This window comes from Bidens hawaiensis, unplaced genomic scaffold, assembly GCF_021521415.1.
Source record: "Bidens hawaiensis isolate Kalapana, Puna unplaced genomic scaffold, B.hawaiensis_p1.1 tig00045531_1, whole genome shotgun sequence".
NCBI classification, from domain to species: Eukaryota; Viridiplantae; Streptophyta; class Magnoliopsida; order Asterales; family Asteraceae; genus Bidens; species Bidens hawaiensis.
The window spans coordinates 27,165-55,092 of NW_027498118.1; the positions used below are offsets into that span (position 1 = coordinate 27,165).

General features: G+C 39.9%; 1 protein-coding gene and 2 pseudogenes across 6 annotated transcripts; 2 read left to right on the forward strand and 1 right to left on the reverse strand.

Moving 5' to 3' along the window:
• Positions 1-158: 158 nt before the first annotated feature.
• On the forward strand, positions 159-19,016 carry LOC143595800 (cytochrome P450 93A3-like; annotated as a pseudogene).
• A 1,843-nt stretch (positions 19,017-20,859) lies between these two features.
• Positions 20,860-24,595, forward strand: LOC143595804 (phospholipid--sterol O-acyltransferase-like). 5 transcript variants are annotated; one of them, XM_077074732.1, is made up of 15 exons: positions 20,860-21,042; positions 21,474-21,634; positions 21,725-21,869; positions 21,949-22,118; positions 22,196-22,272; positions 22,375-22,588; positions 22,671-22,842; positions 22,936-23,035; positions 23,108-23,202; positions 23,334-23,385; positions 23,481-23,552; positions 23,651-23,819; positions 23,895-23,999; positions 24,082-24,166; positions 24,250-24,595. In XM_077074732.1, exons 2-15 carry the CDS (start codon positions 21,493-21,495, stop codon positions 24,329-24,331), a joined length of 1,680 nt encoding a protein of 559 aa, XP_076930847.1. In that variant the 5' UTR covers positions 20,860-21,042; positions 21,474-21,492; the 3' UTR covers positions 24,332-24,595. The 5 variants fall into 5 exon arrangements, 4 of the variants coding, with proteins under 4 accessions (XP_076930847.1, XP_076930845.1, XP_076930846.1 ...); XR_013146591.1 differs by having other exon boundaries at positions 20,864-21,042; positions 21,499-21,634; positions 23,895-24,003; positions 24,250-24,305; XM_077074730.1 differs by having other exon boundaries at positions 20,864-21,042; positions 21,499-21,634.
• Positions 24,596-25,227: 632 nt separating this feature from the next.
• On the reverse strand, positions 25,228-27,787 carry LOC143595801 (rho GDP-dissociation inhibitor 1-like; annotated as a pseudogene). The gene is made up of 5 exons (XR_013146590.1): positions 27,525-27,787; positions 26,547-26,610; positions 26,178-26,399; positions 25,660-25,784; positions 25,228-25,560 (listed from the first exon to the last, which is right to left on the reverse strand). The product of XR_013146590.1 is annotated as a rho GDP-dissociation inhibitor 1-like (transcript).
• Between the last annotated feature and the right edge of the window lie 141 nt (positions 27,788-27,928).

The following is a 27,928-nucleotide window of genomic DNA, read 5'->3' on the forward strand; positions in this document are numbered from 1 at the left end:
AGTTGGTGTTGCCAGCAAGAATCTATTTATAGAAGAATAACACCAAATGTGCAAGGCATATTTTATTCCTTAACTATAACTAGTAGATGGTTTAGTTTTATACAAATATGGGTATTTTTTACTTGATTGGGCACATCATCATAAAACTACTAATTGCCATGCCTGAAATCCATGGTTACTTCTTTTTCTCATATGGCTGATCTCTACCATCTTGATACGAGCTTTATTCACATCTACAAGTGCTAAACCTCAACTACCACCAAGTCCATTTGCGCTACCCGTGATTGGACACCTCCACCTACTTTCTCCAATCCCTCATCAAGGTTTTCACAAACTTTCTCTCCGTTATGGACCGATTTTTCGTCTCTTTCTAGGTTCTGTACCTTGTGTGGTGGCTTCTTCACCGGGAATGGCAAAAGACTTTCTTAAAACATATGAAAATGCCTATCTTGATCGACCCAAAAACTCAGCCGTGGAATACCTAACTTATGGATCAAAAGACTTCTCCTTTGCTCCATATGGATCTTATTGGAAATTCTTGAAGAAGATAGTTATGTCACAACTCCTAAATGGTGCAATACTTGACTTGTTGCTTCCAGTTAGGCAAGACGAGATTCATCGTTTCATGAAATCACTCTTTCAAAAGGCCAAACTGGGAAAGCACTTAATCTTGATGCAGAACTGGTGAAGATGTCAAACAATGTAATATCAAGAATGCTTTTTAGTGAAAGGTGTTCAGAGAATGAACATGAGGCTGAGGAAATAAAGAAATTGATTATTGAAATAGCCAAGATTATGGGTAAATTTAACCTCTCGGACTACATCTGGATCTTTAAGAATCTAGATTTGCAGGGGTTTGGAAAAAGGTTGAAAGATATTCGTAGAAGATTTGATGAATTGGTCGATCGGATTATTAAAGACCATGAAGAATCAAGAAAGCAAGAGTCTGGAAAAGTAAAGGACCTACTTAACATTTTACTTGATGTGGCCGAAGAAGAAACCATGGAGATAAAAGTTGACCTGAGAGAACACTAAAGCCTTCATTCTGGAAACACTTAGACTCCATCCTGCAGGCCCGATGATATTAAGATAATCAACAGAAGAATGTACAGTGGCCGGTTATCATATTCCATCGAAAACTACTATCTTTATCGATGTGTGGGCCATCGGTAGGGATCCAAACCATTGGGACAACCCCCTTGAGTTTCGGCCTGAACGTTTTGAACAACACAACTTGGATGTTAGAGGACAGCATTTTCACATGTTACCATTTAGTAGCGGGAGGAGAATGTGTCCTGTGTTGGATATTTTAGTGTAATTGGATTAATTAGTTCGATCAATGTAATCATAATAATCATAAAACAAGTTCGGGAGGTGCGGAGTGCACACTTTTTTTAGTTTATTATGATATTAGGGGCGAAGCCCCTAACGAACGGGGGTCCGTGGGCGGAGCCCCGGTTGCGGGGTCCTAGGGGCGGCTTACTTAAGGTTTCTTTATAAAAATTTAATCAAAATTTTATTTTCTGATATTTTGTGACATATTTATAAGTTTTAATTATAAAGAATAATTAATTAATTGTAAAGAATAATTAATTAATTAACATAACTGCTTTATAGCAGTTGGCCCCAATTCAGTTTTCTAAAAACTGAATATACGCTCATCCAACTGGTTTAGATTGAGATATATGTTATCTTCTTCTGGTTCAATATCTCTATACAAAAATTAACATTCTTAGTCAGGTCCGTCTCCGAGAATTTAAATGCCTCAGTCGAGCTGAAATGAAAAGGCCCGTCGGCTCTAACGAGTAATGAAATAAAATGACCCGCATGCCCATTATCTAATATCTAATAAAATGATTAAGATTTGTACCTATTTTATATAAAAAAAAATAAAATATATGTATATATATAAAAAATTTTGTGCCCTCAAAAAATTAGTGCCGCGGCCGGTCGTTCGGGTTGCACAACACAAGAGCCGGCACTGTTCTTAGTTCTTGAATTTGAGTTGTATCCGGTTAAATTATTTTGGAGAACCACCGAATAATTTGATCTGAAAGTGATTACACGCCTCTCAATTCGTCCAAGTTTCGAAATTTCTCCAACAAAGATCAAATTTTTTTCGTGAAGATGGCCGACAAAGAGTCTGCAAAAGCAATGACAAACAATTTCGCAAAGTTGGACAAGTTTGATGGGTATGATTTCAGATGCTGGCAGAAGAAGATGCATTTTTTGTTGACGAGCCTGAAGGTTGTTTATGTTCTGAGTACCCCCGATGCCAGAACTCGTGGAAAATGAAACGCTGGAATAGACTAGGCAGCGCTGTAAGTGGGAAAACGATGACTACATATGCCGCGGTCACATCTTGAATGGTATGTCTGACTCCCTTTTTGATGTTTATCAAAATATAGAATCTGCAAAAGAACTGTGGGATACCCTTGGATCCAAATACATGGCAGAGGATGCTTCTAGTAAGAAGTTTCTGGTTGGTAATTTTATGAATTACAAAATGGTTGAAACAAGGCCTGTCATGGAACAGTATAATGAACTGTTGAAAATTTTGGGGAGGTTTGCTCAATATGGTATGAAGATGGATGAAACCATCTCGGTCTCAAGCATAATTGACAAATTGCCTCCTTCTTGGAAAAGTTATAAAGATAATTTGAAACATAAGAAGGAGGAATTAAACTTGGTTGAACTTGGAGCCTGTCTCCAAATTGAACAAGGGATAAAAGATATGGAAAAAGTTTGGGCAAATGATGATAAGAAACCAATTGCACCATCTGTGAATATGGTTGAGGATGCTGGAACATCCAAGGGTAATCACAAGTTCAAGGGAAAACGTAAGTTCCAAGGAAACAATACCAAAGGTTCAAACAAAAGCAAAAATTGTGCTGTTGGAAGTGTGGTAAACCAGGACACTTGAAGAAAGACTGTAAGGTTAAACAAAATGGTCCAAAGAACAGGTTTGAGGCTGGTCCAAGTGGATCCAAGGACCTAAGCAAGCAAGGTCAGAATTTAGTACCATATATTAATTCGGTTCAGAATTATGTTTCATTAATTTTTGAAGCATTTTATGTGCAGGATGATGAGATTGCTTGGTGGGTTGATTCAAGAGCAACGAGCCACGTTTGCAAGAATTTTCAATGGTTTAAAGACTTTGAGCCAATTGAGGATGGATCTATATTGAAGATGGGAAACGTTGCAACTGAACCAATCAAAGGATTAGGAAGTGTTAATTTAGTTTTTTTACTTCTGGAAAGTCTCTACTTTTAAATAATGTTCTTTATGTTCCCGGGATTCGAAAGAATCTCTTGTCTGGTGTTGTTTTAAATAATTGTGGTTTCAAGCAAGTCTTGGAAAGTGACAAGTATATCTTGTCAAGACATGGTACTTTTGTAGGATTTGGTTATCTTTGTAATTGTATGTTTTAAGTTGAATGTTGATGTTTCATGTTTTAATCAATCAGTTTGCATGACTTCCACTAGTTCTAATATTGTTTTAAATGAATCTGATTTGTGGCATGCAAGATTAGGACATGTACATTACAAAAGATTAAAAGGTATGTCTAAAATGAATTTAATTCCAGCATTTGATTTAAATAATGAAAAATGTAATGTTTGCAAGTTAACTAAGATAACTAGAAAACCATTTAAAAATATTGTTAAAAGGGATACAAAGGTGCTTGAATTAATACATAGTGACTTATGCGATTATCATGCAACTCCATCAATTGGAAATAAAAAGTATATTGTTACATTTATTGATGATGCATCTAGGTTTTGTTATGTATATCTTTTGCATAGTAAAAATGAAGCCTTAGAAAAGTTTAAAATTTACAAAACAGAGGTAGAGTTGCAAAGAAATGCTTTGATAAAGGTTTTACATTATGATAGGGGAGGTGAATATTATGATCCTAGTTATTTCCAGTCGGTGGGTATTATTCATCAAACCATTGCTCCTTATACACCACAACAGAATGGTGTATCTGAGAGGAAGAATAGGACCTTAAAAGAAATGGTTAATTCTATGTTATCCTATTATAGGCTGAATGATGGGTTTTGGGGTGAGGCTATGTTGACGGCCTGTTATTTGTTGAATAGGGTTCCAAACAAAAGGAACAAGTTAACCCCTCTTGAACTTTGGTGTGGTAAGCCTCCAAAATTACAAGACTTAAAAGTCTGGGGCTGTAGAGCAGTATTGAGACTTACTGATCCCAAAATACGTACTTTGGGTGAAAGAGGTATTGATTGCATCTTTATTGGATATTGAAGAAACACTAACCGAACCCCGGGCAAGTTACTGGTAACCTGGGGGTTGGAGAGATGTTTCCCACGAGGGGTTAGACCCTTGGAAGATGGTTCTTCTGATAACCTGCAAAACAGACACCGTGAGCTCGTCACTGAGAAGGGGGGGGTTCCTCCTTGTGACCACCCTCCGGCGTGAGAATCAGACTAGATTGCTCTTTAAATATAAAAGTATATTAAGAGATTGCTAGAGCAGATATCAGGTATAATATGATGATAATGTAGTAAGATATGATAAGATGAGATGGTCATACCATTTGTGGTATTTATAGCCGAAGGTAGGTTTCCAAAGAGGTATGGCCGGCTGCAACAGTGTTCCTGTTCCACCAACAGTAGCCTACGCACGTGCCCTGCTGGTAGTTGGTGGGTAGGTAGCGGCTGATAGCGACCAGGCCTGCTGTACACTATTCCTGTTCCACCAACTGACGGCTACGCACGTGGTATGGCAGTAGTTGGTGAGTAGGCAGCGGCTAATAGTGACATATAGTGTAGGAGCATGCTGCTCGCCATACTGTTGTCCATAAGCTGTCGTATCTTTAGTCAGATCTTTTTCCCATACCTCGTCAGGTATAGTACAGAAGATCTTCCCGTATCGTACGGACTGGCTTATTTGGGCGAGAGTATTCCCCCTCCCGCCCTTGTGCGGGATTGTTCCCGGCTTCGCTCATTCCTTCAGGTGACACTGAGTGAGAGCTAAGTGCCTTGTGCGTGTAGCCTTGCTGCGCGGGTGGCCTTCTCTAATGGCTTGTATCCGAGGCTGCGGGGACAGGCGGAGTCCTTCACCATTGGGAGGCATTTCCTGCGGGACCAGCTTGCGTACTGCGCGTAAGGACGTCACGTCTCTGAGCATGGTCCTGCGGATCCAGTTGGTTTCTGCGCAGACGTTCCTCTTCAAGGTGAGTCTTGCGGGTCCAACTGGGCTCTGCTGGGACCTACCTCTTCAAGTCCCCCCAGTCCAATGTTCTTCTCATGAGTGTTTAATAAAGTGAGGTGAACTTTTGGACTTAAGCAAAGGGTTTTGAAAAGGGTTTTTTAAGGTTTTCCATGGGGATTCCTCCCGCGGAAGTCCTTGTCACTTGCAGAAATTCCCGAGTTTCCTGCTTGGTCTTTGGGTATGATGCGGGTAGGCTGTAACCTCCTCGCAAGTCAGGAGCGTTGAGTCCCACTTGTGTGGATTCTCCGTGAGGTTTTGGTAGTTTTGAACATAGTGATCAATTATGTTAAAACCACCAATTCCATCCTGGAGCTTCAAACAACGTAGTTCTCGACGTTCCCGCTATGCGGGGTTGTTATTTCCGTTTCCGCAAGCATTGCCCAGAAGATCCTTCTTGGTTTTAATTCCCAGCGGAGCGCTAGGTATGTGAAGGGTTTTGCCTTAACACTGTACCTACGCTCGTCTTACGGTTACGTTACTTCCAAGGTATTCCTGGCGTCAATTCCCTGCGGGTGCTAGGTATGTGAAGGGTTTTGCCTTTACACTGTACCCGCACCCGTCTTATAGTTACTTGGTTGCCGAGGTATACTTGGCTTCAATTCCCTGCGGGTGCTAGGTATGTGAAGGGTTTTGCCTTAACACTGTACCCGCATCCGTCTTACGGTTACTTGTTGGCCAAGGTTTTCTTGGCTTCAATTCCCTGCGGGTGCTAGGTATGTGAAGGGTTTTGCCTTAACACTGTACCCGCATCCGTCTTACGGTTACTTGTTGGCCAAGGCAAGGGGTATTTTCCCGCTTACTTTTTAATACTTTCGAAGTTTGAATTTTGAAATTCGAAGAGTTGGTGAAAAGATAAACCTCTGAAACGTCGTGCGACGGTTTCTTCTGACTGTGTCAGGACGTGCAGGAAGTTATGGTGACGTGACAGAACATGGTCATTCCAGTCGCTTTTTCAGGCGCGTGGGAGCGATTTTTCGGGCGCGTGGCCGCGAAATTACTGGCACACGTCCTTTCAACAGCTGTTGCCAGCTTGCTTTTTGCCACGTGTCATAGTTTCATTGCACATTTGATTTCTCTCTCCTCCGCATTAAATTCACCGCATTAATTGCGATTACTATATAAAGGGGGAGAGGGTTATTTGCAATTCACACTTTCCACTTTCATCTCTTCTTCTCAAGTAATTTCCGGCGAATTTTTCTGTTCAGTAAAGCTTTACCCTGAAATCTCTTTTCATCTTTCTTTCACCATGTCTTCTCATGATGCTGATGACCAGAAGACTGCTGGCGAATGCCAGTGCTCTCTTCCTGTCGATCTGTACCAGTATATCGTCAGGAAGTTCATGCTCGAGTCTCTCGAGCCTGAGTTTCCTGAACCCCACCATACTGTGTACGATGCCCCTAGTGGCAAGATCGGGGTTTATGCTGCATTCTTTGTCTACGGGAACCTTAGGTTTCCGTTGACAAAGTTTGTGTACCGTGTCCTAGAGAGGCACGGTGTGCACCTGACAGAGGTGCACCCCATGGCCATTGCCAAGGTCCGGCACTTTGAGTGGGTGTGCCGGATACTGGGCCTTGAGCCCCTCGTTGATCGCCTGATGACCTTCTATACATGGAGGTGCATCCAAGGGTGGTACACTCTTACAACCCGTATCAAGGGTTTAAAGATTTGTACCACCGAGCGGAGTCTTCGCTCATGGAGAAGAGAGTTCTTCTTCATATCCGCTCGCGCCATCCCCATCGCCATGAAGTTCAAGAATGGCCAGGCGCTTCCGAACCTTCCCGCCCTCAACTACGAGGAGGCGGAATGGTTCTCGAAGATTTCCCGGGTCCAGTCCCCGGTTTTCCGTTTTCCGGAGTCGGCGATGGTGATGTTGGGGATGAGCCGGGTGTGGAAGGCGGCGAATGCGGATAAGGTTCCGATCGTCCTTGAATATGGTTCGAACTCTGTCCCTTATGGTACGTCTTGTTTCATTTTGCTGACTTCGATTTTTACTAACTTTCTTGTTGATTTCAGAGGGGAACGATCTTCAGTCGCTCCTGAACCCGCGGGAGGAAGATGGTCCCGCGCGGATGGGTACTCGTGCTCTGGACGAGAACGAGTTGCCCATCTTAGAGCAGACCGCGGGTCGGTTCGTGGAGGTTTACCCGCCAGGCCAAGAGATCCTGAGCCACCGACGGCCAGGTAAGCCTATCTTCTACCCTGAACCTCTCAATGCTGTGCCTGCTGCTGGAGTTCATGACATTTCTTCTTCTGAGGAATCCGCAGAAGGTCCTCCACTGGTGCGGAAGAAAAAGGCTGCCGTCGGGAAGGGCAAGGAGAAGGTGGCCTCTACGGCCGACCCGGTAATCCTATCTGACTCGGAGTCAGATAATGCAGAGGTGGCGGGGAAGCCCGGTGGTGAGGAGACCACCGCTCCGGAGGCTGCAGGTGTTACCTCCGGGGAGGCAGCGACGACGACGGTTACCGGTGTCAAGAGGCCGGCTCCATCGGGTTCGCCCCCGCTCGTCCGTGCGTTCAAGCTCAAGAAACCCCGTGAGTACCCCCATAATTCTTGTCTAGATTTGTTGTTTCAAATAAATTTTTCTAACACTTTTGCTTGTGCAGGTGTGGATGTTGACGCATTCCAGGGTGGAGTTGGAGCAAGTATTCCCCCGCCAATGACGGTAGGCTCGGTCAGCCTTCCCGAGGCGTCGACCCAGGCGTCTACGCCTGCTTCCGCTGGTTCCAGCCTTCCTAAGGCTGTTCCAGCTGAGAAGGTGTCTCCGCCGGCCGTGAGTGCAATTTTTACAGCATCTTTCACGGAGCCGGCGGTTACTGTTGCTGAGAAGGTGGCGCCAAACATGGCTACCACAGCGGCTGCCACTATACCTGCGCCACCGCCACCGACGGCCGGACCATCAGGTATGCGCCAGGCTTCCCGCCGATCTATGCCACCTTCCCGTCTGCTTGACCTGTTGGATGGATTTCCTTTAGGTTCAGGTGATGGGTTTGGCGGCTATCGGCCTGTTATTGACCCTACAGGTACGTAGGGTTATTTTTTTCCCTTATATATTTTTATCATCTTTTCCTAACTGCCTTTGTTTCTTTTGCAGTGTCGGATTCCAATGAAGTGTATGTTCCAAGATGGAACATACGCCGAGGAACAACCCTTCGCACCCCTGTGGAGTGCGTGGACTGGGCTCGCCACGCTGCTCCTCCTGGTGCGTTGGGGGAAGCCATGGCTAGCTACCAAGAGGGTAGGCTAACCAATGAGCTTCGGGTTCTCCAGGCCCGGACGCAGCCCCGCGTCGAGCTGCTTTGTCGTGAAAACGACAAGTTAAAAGCAGCTCGCGCCAAAGATGTATCTGAAGCGCGGGCTCTTCGGGAGGAGAACCGGCAGTTGGCCGCTGCCGCAGCCGAGAAGGAGAAGGCATTCAAGGCCCTCGAGGTTGAAGTCCAGGCGCGACTCGAGGCCCGCTCCAAGGCTGCCCAAGCTGTGAATGAACAGCTTCGGCTGGCCAAGGAGACTGCGCGAAACTCAACTGAGAGGGCTGCCAAGGCTGAAGCTGTTGCTGAGCCACTTCGCGAAGAGAATGAGCAGCTTAAATGCAAATTAAAGGCTCTTCAGCATGCTCATGATGCCTTGGCAATGGAAGACGCCAAGAAGCTGCAAGAGATTCTTGACCAGAGGGGGGTGCTTGACCAAACCGAGCGGAAGCTTAAGGGCGTCGAAGAGGCTGCCGCAAAGGAAGTATTACTTGCCAATCTGAACCAAAGCGAAGCCGAACGCGCCCGTGACGAAGTGCAAGCTACCCTCCAATGGCTACTTCGAGAAGCGTTGCCTCAGGTATCCTCTTTTTTTTCTCTCTTTTCTACTTGTAATTAGAAAATGTTCTAACTTGTAATTTTCTTTTGTAGGTTGTGCGTCGGGTCCTTTCAGAGACCTCTTACGACGATGCAATGAGCGCAGCCCTCAACGCTTCTCATGAGGATGGGGAGAAGACTGGTTTCCTGCTTGGTCTAGGGTTTGCTGAGAGAGGCTTTCCGCCCTCCAACTTCCCTTTATTCCATGTTAATACTGAAGTTGCTTATGACCAAGCTGTGAACCAGTATGCTGCCTTCCCGCATCCAGTGGTGGAGAAGGTGAATGAAGCTGCTGCTGCTGATGATGGGCTAAACATCCTTAAGGCTTTCCTTGGGCAGCCACGCTCAGACGGTGCTGGTCCAAGCGGAGGTGGCCCTGAAGCCTGATCCTGAAGATCTCTTCCCACCGTTAGGATAGACAGCTTTGTATAGATTTCTTTTAGGCGGGTAGTTACCCGGCTACTGTTGTAATACATCATTGAAATATTAATCTTTTTGCGTATAAGACTGTTATTTCCTTCTTTGGGTTCCTTGCTTTATAAACTTTATGACTTGCATACTTAGTTTAAATTAGCAATTTTCCAAGTGTTCAGAATAAGAACCTTTGAACGTGGTTGATAGTGGGTTAAAGTTTCGCTTCCTCCTTCGTGATTGTGCGGGTAGAACCGTCACTTGCACTTAGTAGGATGGCAGAACTTTACCCTTATCTGACCTGCGTGTAGGTTTCTCATCTTTTGAGGATAAGTTAACCTTTGAACGTGGTTGATAATAGGTGTGAAGTTTTGCTTCCTCTTTCGTGATTGTGCGGGTAGAACCGTCACTTGCACTTAGTAGGATGGCAGAACTTTACCCTTATCTGACCTGCGTGTAGGTTTTTCTCATCTTTTGAGGATAAGTTAACCTTTGAACGTGGTTGATAATAGGTGAAGTTTTGCTTCCTCTTTCGTGATTGTGCGGGTAGAACCGTCACTTGCACTTAGTAGGATGGCAGAACTTTACCCTTATCTGACCTGCGTGTAGGTTTTTCTCATCTTTTGAGGATAAGTTAACCTTTGAACGTGGTTGATAATAGGTGAAGTTTTGCTTCCTCTTTCGTGATTGTGCGGGTAGAACCGTCACTTGCACTTAGTAGGATGGCAGAACTTTACCCTTATCTGACCTGCGTGTAGGTTTTTCTCATCTTTTTAAGAATTTTGTTTTGAACCGTTCGACGCGCGGTTGTCGATAGGTTAGTGTTCATTTTCCTTTCATGATTCATGCGGATAGACCGGCACTTTCATTTAATGGGATGAACTCTTTCAACTGACCTGCGTGAAGGTTTGCCACGTTATTGGGTTCGTGCGGGTAAGACCGCCTTCCCACGCGACGACTTCACGTAATGTGAATGTCGTCACCAGTGTTGGATAGTTTTAACCGTTCGACGCGCGGTTGTTGACAGGTTATTATTCAGTTTCCTTAATGATTCATGCGGATAGACCGGCACTTTCATTTTTGGGTGCTGAACTTTTTCCCCTTCAACTGAGCTGCGTGAAGGTTTGTCACGTTATTGGGTTCGTGCGGGTAGGACCGCCTTCCCATGCAATGACTTCACGTAATTATGCGGTGAAAACCGGCATATTAGTGTTCAGAAAAGTATAAATGTAAAATCATCAGCTTCGATATTCTTAAAGAGAATCATTTCCATTAGAAGTGGCTCTTGGCCTTCTCTTTACAAATTGGAATTGATTACATGCAAACTGTGTAATTGAACTCCCTTCCATGTTGGGATGGGAGTGCCATCGAGCCGATACGCACCTGGTTCGGGATCTCGTTCTTTACGCAGCATGTAGTCTCGATTTTGAAGCTGAAATTGGTTCGTGTTTTCCCCAGCTGGGGTTCTATACGCACTCGCCTGCCTAGCTTTTATTTCGCCACGAGGTGCGCGAGCGTCCCATCTCTGACGAATGTTTCGACCATGTCTTTTACGTCTATGCATTCTTCGGTGTTGTGGCCTTTTGTTCTGTGATAGTCACAGTACTTGCTCCGATCAGCATCGTGACGATGCCGGATTACTGGAGGCTTTGGCCATGGGAGCTCCTCAGTAGTAAATATGTCAGTGACGCTTTTGGTAAGTGGCGTCCACCTGGAGTTCCGGTGCGGCTTTACATTATCCCTTTCACCCAATCGGTGCTGTAAGCCGGATGAGGTGTCAAAGTTTACCCTTGACTGCCAAATGCCTTGCTTCCGTTTTTTGTTCAATCGGGCGGTGAGGACGTTGTCCTCTCTCGTCCTCTGGGTGTAAAGGTTTGTGTTCTGCGGAAGGTCTCTACCCAGTTGCTTCTCCGTTTCCGCATAGCGTTTGGCTGCTGTCATGATGCCATCCCATGTGGATGGCATTCCATCTTTACCCGTTAGGGTGCGGATAAGCTCTGGGTCTTGCGCGCCCTGGATGAAGGCTGCGCGAACAAGATCCTCGCTGATATTGCCCAAACTTAACTTCTTTGAGTTGAAGCGAGTGATGAAGTTTAGCAGAGATTCATCTTCTTCCCGTGTGCATTTGAGGATTGTCCATTGCTCCTCGGTATACTTTCGCTGCTGGCTGAAGTGTTGGCTAAACTTCTGCTGGAAGTCTGCCCAGTCGTAAATGTGGTTAACCGGTAAACGATCGAACCAAGCCCTAGCAGCCCCCACCAGCGTCATTTGGAACATGTAACACCACGTGGGTTCCGTCCAATTGCTAACGGTTGCCCCCGCTATGAACCTGTTCAAATGATCGTCTGGATCAGATATGCCGTCATATGTGCCTATGTTAGGCATTTGTTTAGCACTTTTCGGGGCGATTGCTTCAGCAATGTCCCTTGCAAATTTGGACGTTCCTGCATTTGTAACGTTTGGTCTGAACGTTTTAGAGAAGTCTCGTGGACCTCCATCTATGCTTTTTGGTTTGAAGGCTTGTCCAAAATGCCTTTTCGGTTGGGTTTCCGTTTCTTTACGCTTCCCTTTTGCCTTATGACGAGGGTTCGCGTCGGAGTCGGATTCCTCCGAGTCATCCTCCCAGTATTCGAATTCGTCGGCCTGTTGCACGGAACGCAAGCGTTCGTTCAACTCAGCCTGGAATTCCTTTTGTCGTGCCTCCGCCCATGCCTTGACTTCGTCGAGAGTCTGGCGGGGGAGTCTTCGTTTTTCAAACTGGGTATCGGTGGATCCCAGTAGGCGGTCATTTACTGCACTTGCCCCTGCTTTAGTAAGTGGGGTAGTGTTCGTAAAATTTACTTCACTTGCTCCGGCTTCGGTAGCCGGAGTAGTGTTTGTAAAAACTGTGTTGCCGGTATTCCCCCCAATAGCTGGGGTTGTGGTTACCGGAATTTCTCTAACCATCTTTTGTATAAAGTTTTGAAAAAACTGGAGAAAATTGTAGTTCTAGCTTTATGCACGGATGGCGCCAATGAAGAAACACTAACCGAACCCCGGGCAAGTTACTGGTAACCTGGGGGTTGGAGAGATGTTTCCCACGAGGGGTTAGACCCTTGGAAGATGGTTCTTCTGATAACCTGCAAAACAGACACCGTGAGCTCGTCACTGAGAAGGGGGGGGTTCCTCCTTGTGACCACCCTCCGGCGTGAGAATCAGACTAGATTGCTCTTTAAATATAAAAGTATATTAAGAGATTGCTAGAGCAGATATCAGGTATAATATGATGATAATGTAGTAAGATATGATAAGATGAGATGGTCATACCATTTGTGGTATTTATAGCCGAAGGTAGGTTTCCAAAGAGGTATGGCCGGCTGCAACAGTGTTCCTGTTCCACCAACAGTAGCCTACGCACGTGCCCTGCTGGTAGTTGGTGGGTAGGTAGCGGCTGATAGCGACCAGGCCTGCTGTACACTATTCCTGTTCCACCAACTGACGGCTACGCACGTGGTATGGCAGTAGTTGGTGAGTAGGCAGCGGCTAATAGTGACATATAGTGTAGGAGCATGCTGCTCGCCATACTGTTGTCCATAAGCTGTCGTATCTTTAGTCAGATCTTTTTCCCATACCTCGTCAGGTATAGTACAGAAGATCTTCCCGTATCGTACGGACTGGCTTATTTGGGCGAGAGTATTCCCCCTCCCGCCCTTGTGCGGGATTGTTCCCGGCTTCGCTCATTCCTTCAGGTGACACTGAGTGAGAGCTAAGTGCCTTGTGCGTGTAGCCTTGCTGCGCGGGTGGCCTTCTCTAATGGCTTGTATCCGAGGCTGCGGGGACAGGCGGAGTCCTTCACCATTGGGAGGCATTTCCTGCGGGACCAGCTTGCGTACTGCGCGTAAGGACGTCACGTCTCTGAGCATGGTTGGTCCTGCGGATCCAGTTGGTTTCTGCGCAGACGTTCCTCTTCAAGGTGAGTCTTGCGGGTCCAACTGGGCTCTGCTGGGACCTACCTCTTCAGATATGTTGTGAATTCCAAGGCTTATAGGTTTTATGTAATTGAACCTAATGACTATGTATCAGTAAACACTATTATTGAGTCAATGGATGCAGATTGGGATGAAAACAGATTTTCATCAATACCTAGACCGAGAAACATGGTGGCCAATTCTAAAGAAATTGACCATGAAGACAATGTTCATTCAAATTCAGCCGAACCAAGAAGAAGTAATAGAGCTAGAAAAGCCAAGAATTTTGGTCCTGATTTTCATTTATATTTGGATGAAGGATCTAGGGAAAAGATTCAAACTCAATATCAATATTGTTTCAATGTTGAAGAAGATCCTAAAACCTTAAATGAGGCTATGGCATCTCGGGATGTTGCATTCTGGAAAGAAGCAATAAACGATGAGATGGACTCTATTATGCATAATAACACATGGAAATTATCTGATTTACCTCCTGGTTGTAAACCACTTGGTTGTAAATGGATCTTCAAAAAGAAAATTAAAGTAGATGGTTCTATTGATAAGTTTAAAGCTAGATTGGTTATCCAAGGCTTTAGACAAAAGGAAGGAATAGACTACTTTGATACATATGCTTCTGTTGCAAGAATATCCACAATTAGATTATTGGTTGCTTTAGCAGCAATACATAATCTTGTGATTCACCAAATGGATGTGAAAACTGCATTCCTGAATAGTGAATTAGATGAGGAGATATATATGAAACAACCTGAGGGTTTTGTTATGCCCGGAAACGAGTATAAGGTGTGTAAACTTGTTAAGTCACTTTATGGTTTGAAGCAAGCACCAAAACAATGGCATCAAAAATTTGATGATAAGGTGTTGTCTAATGGTTTCATATTGAACCAAGCAGACAAGTGTGTATATAGCAAGTTTGATGCTTCTGGTAAAGGAGTCGTAATTTGTTTGTATGTAGATGACATGTTGATCTTTGGTACAAGCCAAGATCAGGTTGATAAAACGAAGATATTTTTGTCATCTTGTTTTGATATGAAGGATATAGGGGAGGCTGAAGTTATACTTGGTATAAGGATTAAACGTGAGAACAATGGTCTTACAATATTTCAATCTCATTATATTGAGAAGATTTTAAGAAAGTTTAATTTTTATGATTGTTCTCCGGTTAGCACTCCAATGGATCCTGCCTATAAGCTCTTATCTAATAATGGGGTTGCTGTGAATCAACTTGAATACTCAAGAGCTATAGGATGTAACATCCCAAATATTATAATATTAAATAAAGAAAGTTGTGTTAATTTGTCGTGCATTAATTAATATTAACTAGCATGTAATAAGGAAAAGATCATGGACTTGGATTAACTAAGATGGACTAAAAGGTAATGGGCCTTAGGTCCATGGGCTTTAAAGGATATAAATATCCTCTTAAACCCACCTAAAACCCTAATCCTCATTCCATCTTTCCATATTGCCTAACACATTCAAAAACACACACACACCCTACACCACCATATTCGGCCGAGGGTGTGAAGGTGAGATCCAAGCCAAGCAAGCATCGATTCTTGTTAGATTCTCGTGATACAAGATAGATACAAGACCAAAAGTTCGTAACCAAGCTAAACCGTAACCGTAAAACACGTAAAGGTATGTTCTTGACCTTAAAGTTCACGTTTTTATGAAAGGTTAGCCTCGAAACCCAAACCTAGGATAGATCGGATATAAACGAGTATTAAAGTAGCAAACTTGATGTTAGAAACGAACTTAAAGAACTCGCGGTTGCGTATGACTCGTTTAAAATAAACCCTAGACCTATTATTAAACGTTTTAATCTTAAAGGCTCAAACTTTATGCTTTTCCGAGTCGAGTTTTACCCGAAAAAGACCATGGGGATAAGCACGGGTTTGCTTAATACTATATTCAAGAATTTTGATGAAACAAAGATGATTATGGGGGGGTTAAGGTAGACCAGCGGCTGCTGGATGGGCAACTTCGTCTGCAGCTAAGCTCGCTGCATAACTTCGCTGCAGCTGGGTTCGCCAAATAAGTTCGCTCGTGGCTAAACTTCGCTACATACAAGTTCGCTGGTGGCCAACTTCGCTACATGCTAAATTCGCTGGTGGCTAACTTCGCTTGTATAAGTACGCTTACAATTAGGTTCGCCTCATAAGTTCGCTTGTATATAAGTTCGTTGATGTTAAGTTCGCTTGAAATAAGTTCGCCACTGACATGTTCGCTTAACAAATCAGATAGCGAATCAGACTTAATTCGTTATGACGAATGAGTTAACGACTTAGAAAATAAATTAAAATCCTAATGGAAAATGTGTTAAGACAGTTAAGGTAAATAAAATTTTTCCAAGCTGACCTGGCAGCTCGACCCCAGCCAGGGGCTCTGCCTCTTGGACCCTGCTAGGGGTTGCCGCCCCTAGACCCCGCTGCCAGGGGCGCTGCCCCCGGACCCCCGTTCGTTGTGGGTTAGGAATAAACTAGAAACGCGATATAGATAGTGATAGTTAATTCATACGTGTAATTGTTATACAGTTAGTCGTGCACAGCTCAAGAAAGGAATAACTATAAACTGTGAACGTAACCGCATTCAGGTGAGTTTCTAGCCCACTTCCTTGTTATGTGTTCGGGGCTGTGTGCATACTCGATGTGATGAGTTAATACACTTATCCTAAGTGATAAGTGTATGCCCTATGTGATATATGTGTGCGGTATGAATGATTGCTTGTCGGTACGTGAACGATCTTTGGATATTGCATGTACCGTTAGGTTATCAATAAATATATGGATATTGTAAGTAATGCAGGGATGATTACTTGTCGATACGTGAATGATCTTCGGATATTGCATGTATTGACAAGAATAACTATGATTGTCTCCTTATATGGATATTAAATGATAACTTATATATAGAGTTCCCTATACGGATAATATACAGAGTGTTCCTTTGATGGAAAGCATAGTGTTCCTTTAATGGAAAGCCCCGTGTTACTTTGATGGAAAGCATAGTGTTCCTTTAATGGAAAGCCAGTGTTCCTTTAATGGAAAGCATAGTGTTCCTTCTATGGAAGTATATAGGATGTTCCTTCTATGGAGAATATATATATAGAGAGTGTCCTTCTATGGAGAATATAAATAGTAGGGTAATAGTAATAGTTCTTTTAATAGATATATGTGACATCCTCTTATGGATAATTATACAAGGATAAGTTATGTATGTATGTAAGATATGTGTATGTATTGTATGTCGCCTAATTAACTAGAACTCACTCAGCGGAGCTGACTTTTAGTATGCACGCAGGTGAATATGATTAAAGAGCTAGCATGAGGTTGGCATATGGCATGGATCGAACGGCTGGCATTTGAAGATGGAAGAAATGATGTTTTAATATGATGATTTATGTTATGGTTTTAAAGAAAAGATTAAATGTTTCGTAATAAACAATTATAGTTTTATATTCCGCGAAAGTTTTAATAAACTCTGATTTGTAGAACTGTGTTTATGAGTAAATCAGACGTTAAAGTGAGGCACCGGGAACGGGGCCTTACATAGGATCTCTCATGTATGCCATGATAAGTACTAGACCTGATATAGCCTATGCTGTTGGAAAGCTTAGTAGATATACTAGCAATCCAAGTACAAATCATTGGCAAGCTATGAATCGACTGTTTAGATACTTAAAGGGAACCATGAATTATGGTTTGAGTTATAGTGGATTTCCTTCGGTTATAGAAGGATATTCAGATGCAAGTTGGATTACTAATATGGAAGATCATTCTTCCACAAGTGGATGGATATTTCTACTTGGGGGAGGTGCTATCTCTTGGGCATCTAAGAAACAGTCTCGCATTACTACCTCGACAATGGAATCTGAATTTATGGCATTAGCATCAGCCGGTAAAGAGGCTGAATGGCTGAGAGACTTGATTTATGAGATTCCATTGTGGTCTAAACCAATATCACCTATGTCTATTAGATGTGATAGTGAAGCTACTTTGGCTAAGGCTTATAGCCAAATGTATAATGGGAAGTCTAGACATTTAGGTGTTAGACACAGGATGATTCATGAGCTCATAGTGAATGGTGTGATATCAGTTAAGTATGTGAGAACTCAACAAAATTTAGCCGATCATTTGACGAAAGCGTTAAGTAGAGATCTTGTGCACAAGGCGGCTGTAGGGATGGGTTTAAAGTCCACCTAAATTTCTCATGTTAAGATACCCAATTCCCATCTAATATGACGTTAGATGCTGAATTCAATGTGGAAGGCTTGACATCTAGAAATTGGAACACATTAGTTACGACATCCCAAGGTATGTGTTCAGATCTGCAAGTTGAGGAGGTTGAAATTTAGTTTCTTAATAGTTCTTTTGAAAAATTGCATATGCAGGCGCAAGAGGAAAAGAGCTACCTATATGAGCATGAAGTTTAGCTGCTTCAAGAAGCTGGGACTTGGCTTTGATATGTTCATTGAAGGATGGGACATAGGCTAGTAAAAATTAGTGTCAAGTAAGAACATAAAGTATGTAAACTTATGTGTATATTATCTTCGAGTATTCACTTGAATAAAAGGGTTCAATCCTTAGTGACACCCCTATATTCGAATATTTGGAATGTGTAATATACTAAGATGAAATTCAATCGTCACGACATTTCATTTATGCATAAATTTGTTGTTTGTGAGAGTTTGTATTTAGTTAATCAAGGATTACACTAAAATAGGGGAGGATTGTTGGATATTTTAATATAATTGGATTAATTAGTTCGATCAATGTAATCATAATAATCATAAAACAAGTTCGGGAGGTGCGGAGTGCACACTTGTTTTAGTTTATTATGATATTAGGGGCGAAGCCCCTAGCGAACGAGGGTCCGCCCCCGGTTGCGGGGTCCTAGGGGCGGCTTACTTAAGGTTTCTTTATAAAAATTTAATCAAAATTTTATTTTCTGATATTTTGTGACATATTTATAAGTTTTAATTATAAAGAATAATTAATTAATTATAAAGAATAATTAATTAATTAACCTAACTGCTTTATAGCAGTTGGCCCCAATTCAGTTTTCTAAAAACTGAATATACGCTCCTCCAAATTTCTCCAACATCCTGGAACTTCACTTGCGTTGCAAATGATACAAACAACTCTCGGTGCTATGATCCAGTGCTTTGACTGGAAGGCGGGGAAGATGGAAATATTACTCATGTTGATATGGAGGAGGGAGTAGGGATCACGCTTCCTAGAGCGAACCCTTTGGTTTGTGTTCCTGTGGCCAGACTTGATCCTATCCCTTTGTGATGAAAATATGTAAGAAACCAATTACAACAGCAAGATGATCGGCTCATAATTTCCAAAAGGTTAATTTTGTGACGTTATATCATGGCAAAATAAGTAATTTTTCTTTGTTAAAGAAAAAAAGTAAATCAAGATGATACCAAAAGAAACAATTGTTTACAACATCAAGTTTTGATATATAAAAGATTGTTTTTAACTACCTACCTTTCAGGGTTGGAAATTTATTAAAAACCTAACAAGATTCTATATTTGAGAAATCTAAAAAGCAAACACCTAAATGGAAAAGATCACATATAAGCTAGTATTCCAATTCAATTGTCACATATTAGCCTGATACTTGAGCCGAAGGAACTAGTTAGTTATTTAAATCACTACTGAAATAATACGATTTTTCCTCACATCACGTGTTTGCTCTTTGTCCATTTGTATAGATCAAGAGGTGTTTGTTATTGAGCTTGGAAATGAACTTACTGGCTTTTTAAAAATGATTAAAAAGATGTTTTCTAGAAGCAAAAAAACCGGGTTTCTAAATAGTTTTTGACTTTTTAAACATAAAATTATTGATCTACTCCTACTTTTAAAGTCAGTATGTTAAAAAAATGTTTGGCATTGTTATAAGAGTATTTTTTTTGTCATTTTACGTGAATAAGCTAAGTCAAACACTATTTATAAACAACTTATTATCTTATTAACTTTTTTCGACACAAAAGTTAATTCAAACATTTAAAAAAAACTCATTTTGGAAAAATCATAAATGAATAACCACTTTTGTAAAAAAAAACAAAAAAACAACTTTTGAGGTTAAAGGTTAAATAAGCAAAATCGCAAACACCCTCTAAGGCTATGCGTAGTGGAGGGGCTATAAAATAGGGCGTTTTGCGTCGTGTGGCGCCCAGTCAGCAAAGGGTAGGAATTTGTTTTTGAGGTGTAATGGTGTATGGACTACAAATAGTAATATAATATATATATATATATGTATATGTATATAACACACACATATTAATATAATAATAATAATAATCATTTTTATTTTTCCGGTGACAAAACATAAAATAGTACAAAACATAATATGTATATACATGACCAGACCATGCATAATATAATCTTTATTATATATATATTAATAAACATATGTTACTTATCTCACATAAATAACTATTTATGAAAGAAACCAATTAATGTCTTACATATATGCATATCATCTCAATATTTAAAGTAGTTAATTACAACTTAATTCATTTTCAACTTTGATTTTAATGCTATTTTCTATTTCTCCATATAAATATTATTGATTTTAACTCATTTTTATGTTTGATTTTGCATTATTTCATTCTATAATTAGTATTTGACATATTTTATTTTTAAATTATTATGTTTCTTAAATCCCGAATAACTATTGCGATGCACTTATTTATATTTACATTTTTAGTAAAAGTTTTATGCGATACTGATCATGGTCAATATAATATATTTTAACTTCTTTTTACAAAAATTTCTAGACACGCGTCAATGTTTCTACGTACGGTTCGATATAAATTTTCTTAAATACCGAGCTCATCCAATGAGACACATGGGTTAAATATAATATATATATTATTTATCTTCACAAAAAATTAAGTTTGCATATATACATATTTATTTCTATATAACATTCCGATATAAGTTTTATTAAAAAACCAGACCAATCATAATGTCCGTACAAACTTTAGTAACATTATGTTTGATCAACGTTTCATCACGACGCACAAGTTAACATGTATGAATGCTTCTGCCGTAACGAGTAGGTGGTATACTAGTTACTATTAAAAATAAATAAACTAATTTATTTAACTTTCAATTTGATCTCAAAAGCATCTTTATTAGTTAGACATGAAAGTGTAATAAATAAAGTGACAAGTTATTAAAAAGTTTAATAATAATCAAACCCACGGTTCCACACTTCCACTTCCCCGGCGGCGACGAAAAGTCTCCGATGTAATCATAATAATAAATAAACACCAATCGAATCCAATCCAATCCAATCCAATCCAATCAATCTCCCAACTAACTCCTCTTACACCAAACCCTCAGTCCGAATGAGAAGAACAAGTGGTTTAAAGAAGTTGTTGGTGGTGTTGATCGTCATCACCATGGTTCATGGCAGCCAATTGAAAGGCGATTACTCGAAGCTATCCGGTATTATTATCCCTGGCTTTGCCTCCACTCAACTCAGAGCCTGGTCTATTCTCGACTGCCCTTACTCTCCTCTCGATTTCAATCCTCTCGATCTTGTTTGGCTTGACACCACCAAAGTAATATTATTATGATACATTATTATCAGTTACCACATAGCTTAGTTATTCATTTCCTGTTGGATGATATATAATTTTATATAGGAGCACGAGAGAACTCATTCTTCGTGACCGAACCAGACAACTGCCGTATATCATACTACACATATATAATAATACATATATATGCAGTGAATATACACTGCATATGTATAGTATGATTTACTGCATATATATAGTATGGACTTCTCTAGTTCTCTCACCAAGAATGAGTTCTCTCGTGATTTTGTGCCTAGGGACCGTAATTCAAATGTAATTGTAATACTTGGTTTAATTTATTAATTAATGTAAACTGGAATGAATCATTGTGGTCTCTACAAATTTTGTACATTAGATATTGTATCGTTTTAAATGAGGATCTATATTTATTGGATGATGTCGGTGGATGATAGAAGAAGGCTACAATCTACCATGCAGTGTCTTTCTGCAATGAATTGCTGGCTTAAGTGCATGATGTTGGATCCTTACAATCAGACTGATCACGCCCAATGCAAGTCCCGGCCCGATAGCGGTCTTTCTGCTATCACAGAGCTTGATCCAGGGTATATAACAGGTAAAGGTTTTTCATTTCTCGTTTTGAACATTTCTTGTAATGCATCAACATATTGAATTGCTTTGTTGATAATATTTTTTTTAATTTCAGGCCCGCTTTCATCAGTGTGGAAAGAATGGATTAAATGGTGCATTGAATTTGGGATTGAGGCGAATGCTATTCTTGCTGCCCCGTATGATTGGAGACTGTCACCGTCAAAGCTTGAGGAGCGGGATTTATACTTTCACAAGCTAAAGTTAGTACATTATTTGAATATTTGCACCGTTTAATCTCAAATAATAAAAAACCAAGGTGTCTTTTTTTATTATTTGCAGGCTTACGTTTGAAATAGCTCTTAAACATCGTGGTGGCCCGTCTATTGTATTTGCACACTCGCTCGGGAACAATGTTTTTCGGTACTTTTTGGAGTGGTTGAAGCTAGAAATATCCCCCAAAAGATATATTCAGTGGCTAGATGATCATATTCATGCCTACTTTGCTGTTGGTACGGTTGACTTTTTTCGGTTAAGGCACATATAACTCGGTTTTTATTTTGATATTTTAATGCAACGCGGTTTTCAGGAGCTCCGCTTCTTGGTTCGGTTCAGACTGTAGAAGCAACACTCTCTGGAACCACTTTTGGTCTTCCTATACCCGAGGTTCATTCTTGTCTTTTTTATGGCAATTTTGACCTGTATGGACTATGCGGGTCGATAATTAAGTTGTCATTTTAACTTTGTTTGTAATTTGATGAGATACAGGGGACGGCTCGATTGATGTTCAATTCATTCGGATCTTCACTATGGATGTCACCTTTTTCAGAGCATTGCACGAGTGAAAACGTGTACTCAAAGCATTTTTCTGGTGGGCTAAGAAAAAAACATAGTGTATATCAGTGTGATGATCTTGAATATCGGATAAACTATTCTGGATTTCCAACTAATATAATCAATATTGAGATCCCATCTGTTGTAGGTATGAAATGAGTCTGATTAATGTTTTTATAAATATTCTTGATGTTGATTGTTGACTATATTAATGGTTTTTAATATTGTAGCAGAGGCTTATCCATCCTTTGGAGATGAAATGCAGGCCAACTTATCTAACATGGAATGTGGGGTCCCCACTCAGTTATCCTTTTCCGCTCGTGAAATAGCAGACGGGACATTTTTTAGAGCGATTGAGGATTATGATCCAGATAGTAAAAGGCTTCTTTACCAACTAGACAAGTGAGTAACGAATAATTGTTTGTATGATTGTCATTTATTTATAGCATATTTACACAACGAATTGAAACCAAACTCTTTATTATAATTATTCAGGTTATATCATAGTGATCCAGTTATAAATCCTTTGACGCCTTGGGAGAGACCACCTTTGAAGAACATTTTTTGTATATATGGAGTAGATTCAAGAACTGAGGTACTGATTAATATGCAAAACTTTAATATCAATTCGATAAACCATAGAATATTATATACTTCTTTTAAATAGGTTGGTTACTATTTCGCGCCAAGTGGCAAGCCTTATCCTGACAACTGGATTATGACTGATGTTGTTTATGAGTTTGAAGGATCTTTATATACCAGGTAGCAAATACTCTTTTACCATGTTCAGGGTCATTTTTATTATAATAATAGCAGCCGACAAATTAATCAAGTTCATAGAGAATAAACGGGTGAGACAACAGCTCAAAAGTTACTTCCTTTCTTTAACATAGGTCAGGGAATTTGATTGAAGGAAATCCTGGGGCTGCAAGTGGTGATGAGACGGTAAGCTAAGATACTTAGATGGATACACTATATAACTTTATTCTTAAAGCCCTAGTTAATTAGCTTGAAATTAACGAACATAACGTTGCTTACAGGTGCCATATAATTCTCTTTCTTATTGCAAAAATTGGCTGGGACCAAAAGTTAACATAACAAGAACTCCTCAGGTAATATGCAGTATTTATAATATTAACTTTATTGTAAAACTACCAAATAATCAAGAAATGTATACTTCAGTTAAGAAGTTATTATGTTATTGTTTCAGTCAGAGCATGAAGGTCAAGACGTGCAAGTACATTCAGATGTAGAACACCAGCTCGGGGAAGATATAATCCCCAACATGACAAGATCTCCTCGTGTTAAATACATAACTTATTATGAAGATTCTGAAAGCCTTCCTGGACAAAGGACAGCTGTTTGGGAACTCGATAAAGGTATATAATTAGTCACCAGATATTTATTAAAAAATATGGAAATATTTATAATTGACTGTGAAACACGCGTGGCAGCAAATCATAGGAACATCGTGAGATCTCCTATTCTAATGCGGGAGTTATGGCTTGAGATGTGGCATGATATTCATCCTGATAAGAAATCAAAATTTGTTACTAAACGTCTGTATTCCTTCTTTGTATATCTTTGATTAGCATTAAAGTCAAAGCAGACGTTTCAAAAGTTGACTTGTGAGTTTAACAGGTAAGCGTGGACCTTTGAGGGATGAAGATTGTTATTGGGATTATGGGAAAGCTCGTTGTGCATGGCCTGAGTATTGTGAATATAGGTAAATCCGGTCCTTAACACAATGATTTATGTATATATGTATGTGTGTGTGTAATAACAGTTTATGTATGTAAAATGCTGCAGATATGTTTTTGGAGATGTTCACTTGGGTCAAAGTTGCAGGGTCAGAAGCTCTTCAGCTGATCTCCTTCTGAGTTATGTATAAAAACTTTGATGCAGCGTTAACACCAATAGGAAATGTGATGATGATCCGGTTTTGATTAATGATGGTGGGATAATACCATTGATGTGTCATGATGAACTACACACCATACATGCAGGAGATTGGTGACCATCCAGGAGAAGACTTTCTTTTAAATGTATGATGTGTCATTCATCATGTTTGTCTTGAGTCAGAATTTTGTTTATGTGAAAAAAGTTAATTATTTAGTCATTTTTATGACATGCTGTGGAAAGTTGGTAGTTTGTATACTTTGGGATCATTGATTCACTTTTGATATTTGTTAATCAGATATGATTAGTACACAACAAACTCATTTACTTATGCTTTATATACCTGTACCGTACCGTACCGTACCGTATATTGTATACTGCATGTACATGTGTTATGCATGGATCATTTTGTTGTGTGCTAATCCGGTTACAAAATGTGGTTGGGAACCAACCCTGGTTTTGAACCCGAACTGGACCTGAATTGGAAAGCAGAAACTGTTTGGATCCGAACCAAAGTGTAGGGTTGAAATTGATATGCAAGACCATAACTCTATACTTACAAACCAGTTAAACCCGAAGTAAACCGGTTAAAAGCCAGTTTCAAACTGGTCAAGCCTGATCCTTCCTCCTCAAAACTGGTTTCAACCCGGACCGGTTTGAGTCAAAAACTGATGTTGACTAGGTTTGACCAAACCCAACCAGTCTGGGCTTGATGCGACCCATTAACTTTAGAGTAGCACAGTCAGTTTTAGGCCCAGTCTGAAAAGCCATTCTCTCAGCCTAGTTATTGCAAAGTTGTCCTAATGTTTGTTTAAATAGCTTTATAAGGTGTCGCCCAAAACCATGTCATACGAATAATAAGATTGCTTTGTTTCGGGGTCGTTTTAAAAACTTATACCAGTAGGACAGGTCTAATACAAACTTTGTTAGCGGTAAATAATGAGCCTTTTTGTAAAGAAACAACCTTTTTCAAACAATAAAATCCACAAAGTACAACTCACATTGAGCAAAGTACAAATTGATATAGCAGTCTTGTTTCGATTGAGCATAAAAACTAATGACTCAAACAAGCATCTTTCAGTTTACTAGAAAAAAAAAAATAACCGTAAAAACTGAGAGTGGAAATCATCTTTGGACTTGAAGAATCAAATATCAACTTTTTTTCTTGATCTCAAAAGAATAATCAAGCTCCAAATGACATCTCTTATCATCGTCTTCAAACTGCATTACCAAACACGATTAGAATGTTGAGGACCATCTGTTCTAACATCATTAACATGACAGGCAAATAAAAACAGGACCCACGAAAACGAAACTTACCCTCAGTTTTGCTGTGTATAATCCTCTTGCAAGAATGCCACTTGGCGTGGTCTCTTCGTCTAAGGTTTCAACGTATGCATCCTTTTGGGGAGCAAATGTACCCAACATATTTTTGATTCGATCCACTGTCATCAAAGCAGCAAAATAACGTGAAAATTATTAAAGAATTTATACATTGTAGCATGGTTTGACTTTTAAAGTCAAAAGTGGATATTTTCATATTCAAAACTGGCATGAATTCTGTAACTATTCGCGAGACTATGATAAAACATATACAACTTTATTGTAAATACAAGCATGAATAAAAACTATTAACAAAACTCATGCTCATTTTTTTTATCGGTAAAAGTATTGATTTTTACCTCAAAAGTGAGTCATGGAAGTTATAAAGGAAGAATCTTGTAACTATTTATGGATTAACACAAGAAAAGTTTACCATTTGTTGTCGAATGAAATGATACATATACGATATACCATATGCTATACATATATGCAAGATGTATATATAAAAATATTACCTTGAATTCCTCCTTTCCACGCAGTATTGGTGCACGTGAGACCAGAAACGATGTTGTGGAGAACATTGAATGTTAGCTTAAACCTATACTGAACTCCTTCCCTTAGTGTAAAGAGGGGGTGGCCACTTTGACTTTCTTTGACCGGTAATGGAACTGTGATCTCCCCAACATCTTTTGATATCACTCCTATTGAGAGGAATTTAACTTCGGGGTCCATTTCCCCTAATAAGAAAATCATCATGGTCAATAAACCATTCATTAGAAATTATAAAATTCAAGATTCAAAAATGGAATCCAAGTCATTATAGTCAAATACATACAACTTTTCAACACGACAAATGATTATAATAACAATGTGATAAAACTAACCATTCAAATCACTTTCAACACAACCAAGCAGCTTCTCTTTCCACCTCCTCAAACTTTCATCATCCTGTAAAACCAAAAAAGTTAATGATCATTCTCGATTATTGTCAGCAACATTCTTGCAAAGTAAAACAAAAATTTAACTAAGAAAACCGAAATTGCAAGAATCATGGAGAAAATTTGAATTCATCTACTTCCAAATTCAGCTCTTGACATAACTAAGCACAAATTCATAGCAAAATCAAATACAATTTTGGCCCCAAATGATCAAATGCAAAGCACTCGATAAATTCTCAAATTAACTATTCAGAAACCCTAAGCAGAAGAATTTTACAAATTGTAGGGCCGTCATAATGGGCATTCTGTTAAGACACGATAAGACCTGTTTAGCAAAAAAGTGTGATATGCAATTTTGTACTTTTTTAAAAATAATTAAAATTAAGACACTAGAGCGCATCATTTCTCTTTCTTGGTACATAAAACGTATAACTGTCACGCTCAAACCACCAAAGTCAATTGTTAAACGGGCCATGTTCATGATTGATACTTGTGTTAATCGTGTCGTCTCTAACCTGTTAAACACGTTAACACACGAACTTACAGCCCTAACAAACTGAACAAATGCACTCAATACTTGAAAATGCACAAACTACAAGAAACTCCCAAAACAGAACAAGATCTCATCTTTTTACTTCTAAATTCGAATGTTATCATAGTGAAGCAAAGTAGCATAAGTTAACTCAAAATACCCATTTTGCCCCAAACCACAAAACCCCTCATTTTACAAACCCTAGATTGTAACAGTGCAAACCATATGTTAAGCACATATAAACATCACATATATAATAAGCCCTAGAAGCATACAAAGTTGCAAACCCTAAGTCAAAACAGATCAAACCAACACTAAATAAAGGTAAAATGAAAAAAATAATAAATTTAATAACTTTTTAAAAATAATAATAAATAAAGTAAAAGTAAAACCTTATCCTTGTCAATCTGCTCCTTGAGAGGAAGAAGAGGACCAGGAACAAATTTAGAGAACCCCTCTTCATGATATTCATCATCAAGTTCATCATCATCAAGAACCCTAATCTTTGATAAGTTTTCTGCAACTTTCTTCTTCTTCTTGATCTGTCTGTTTGTTCTTCAAATCTTTGTCAGGAAATGATGAAGACCCAGATGATGTTCCTGCTTCTGCTCCCTTACCACCTTCCATTTTCAAAACACACACACTATTGTATTGTGAGAATGAATAATAATAATATCACGCAATAATAAATTTTATTAATTTTGATTTGATTTGATTTTGAGAAATCAAAAAATTAAAAAGCCCTCTTTTTTTCTTTGTTTCCTTTTTGGGTTTTTGATATAGATGATATAGACAC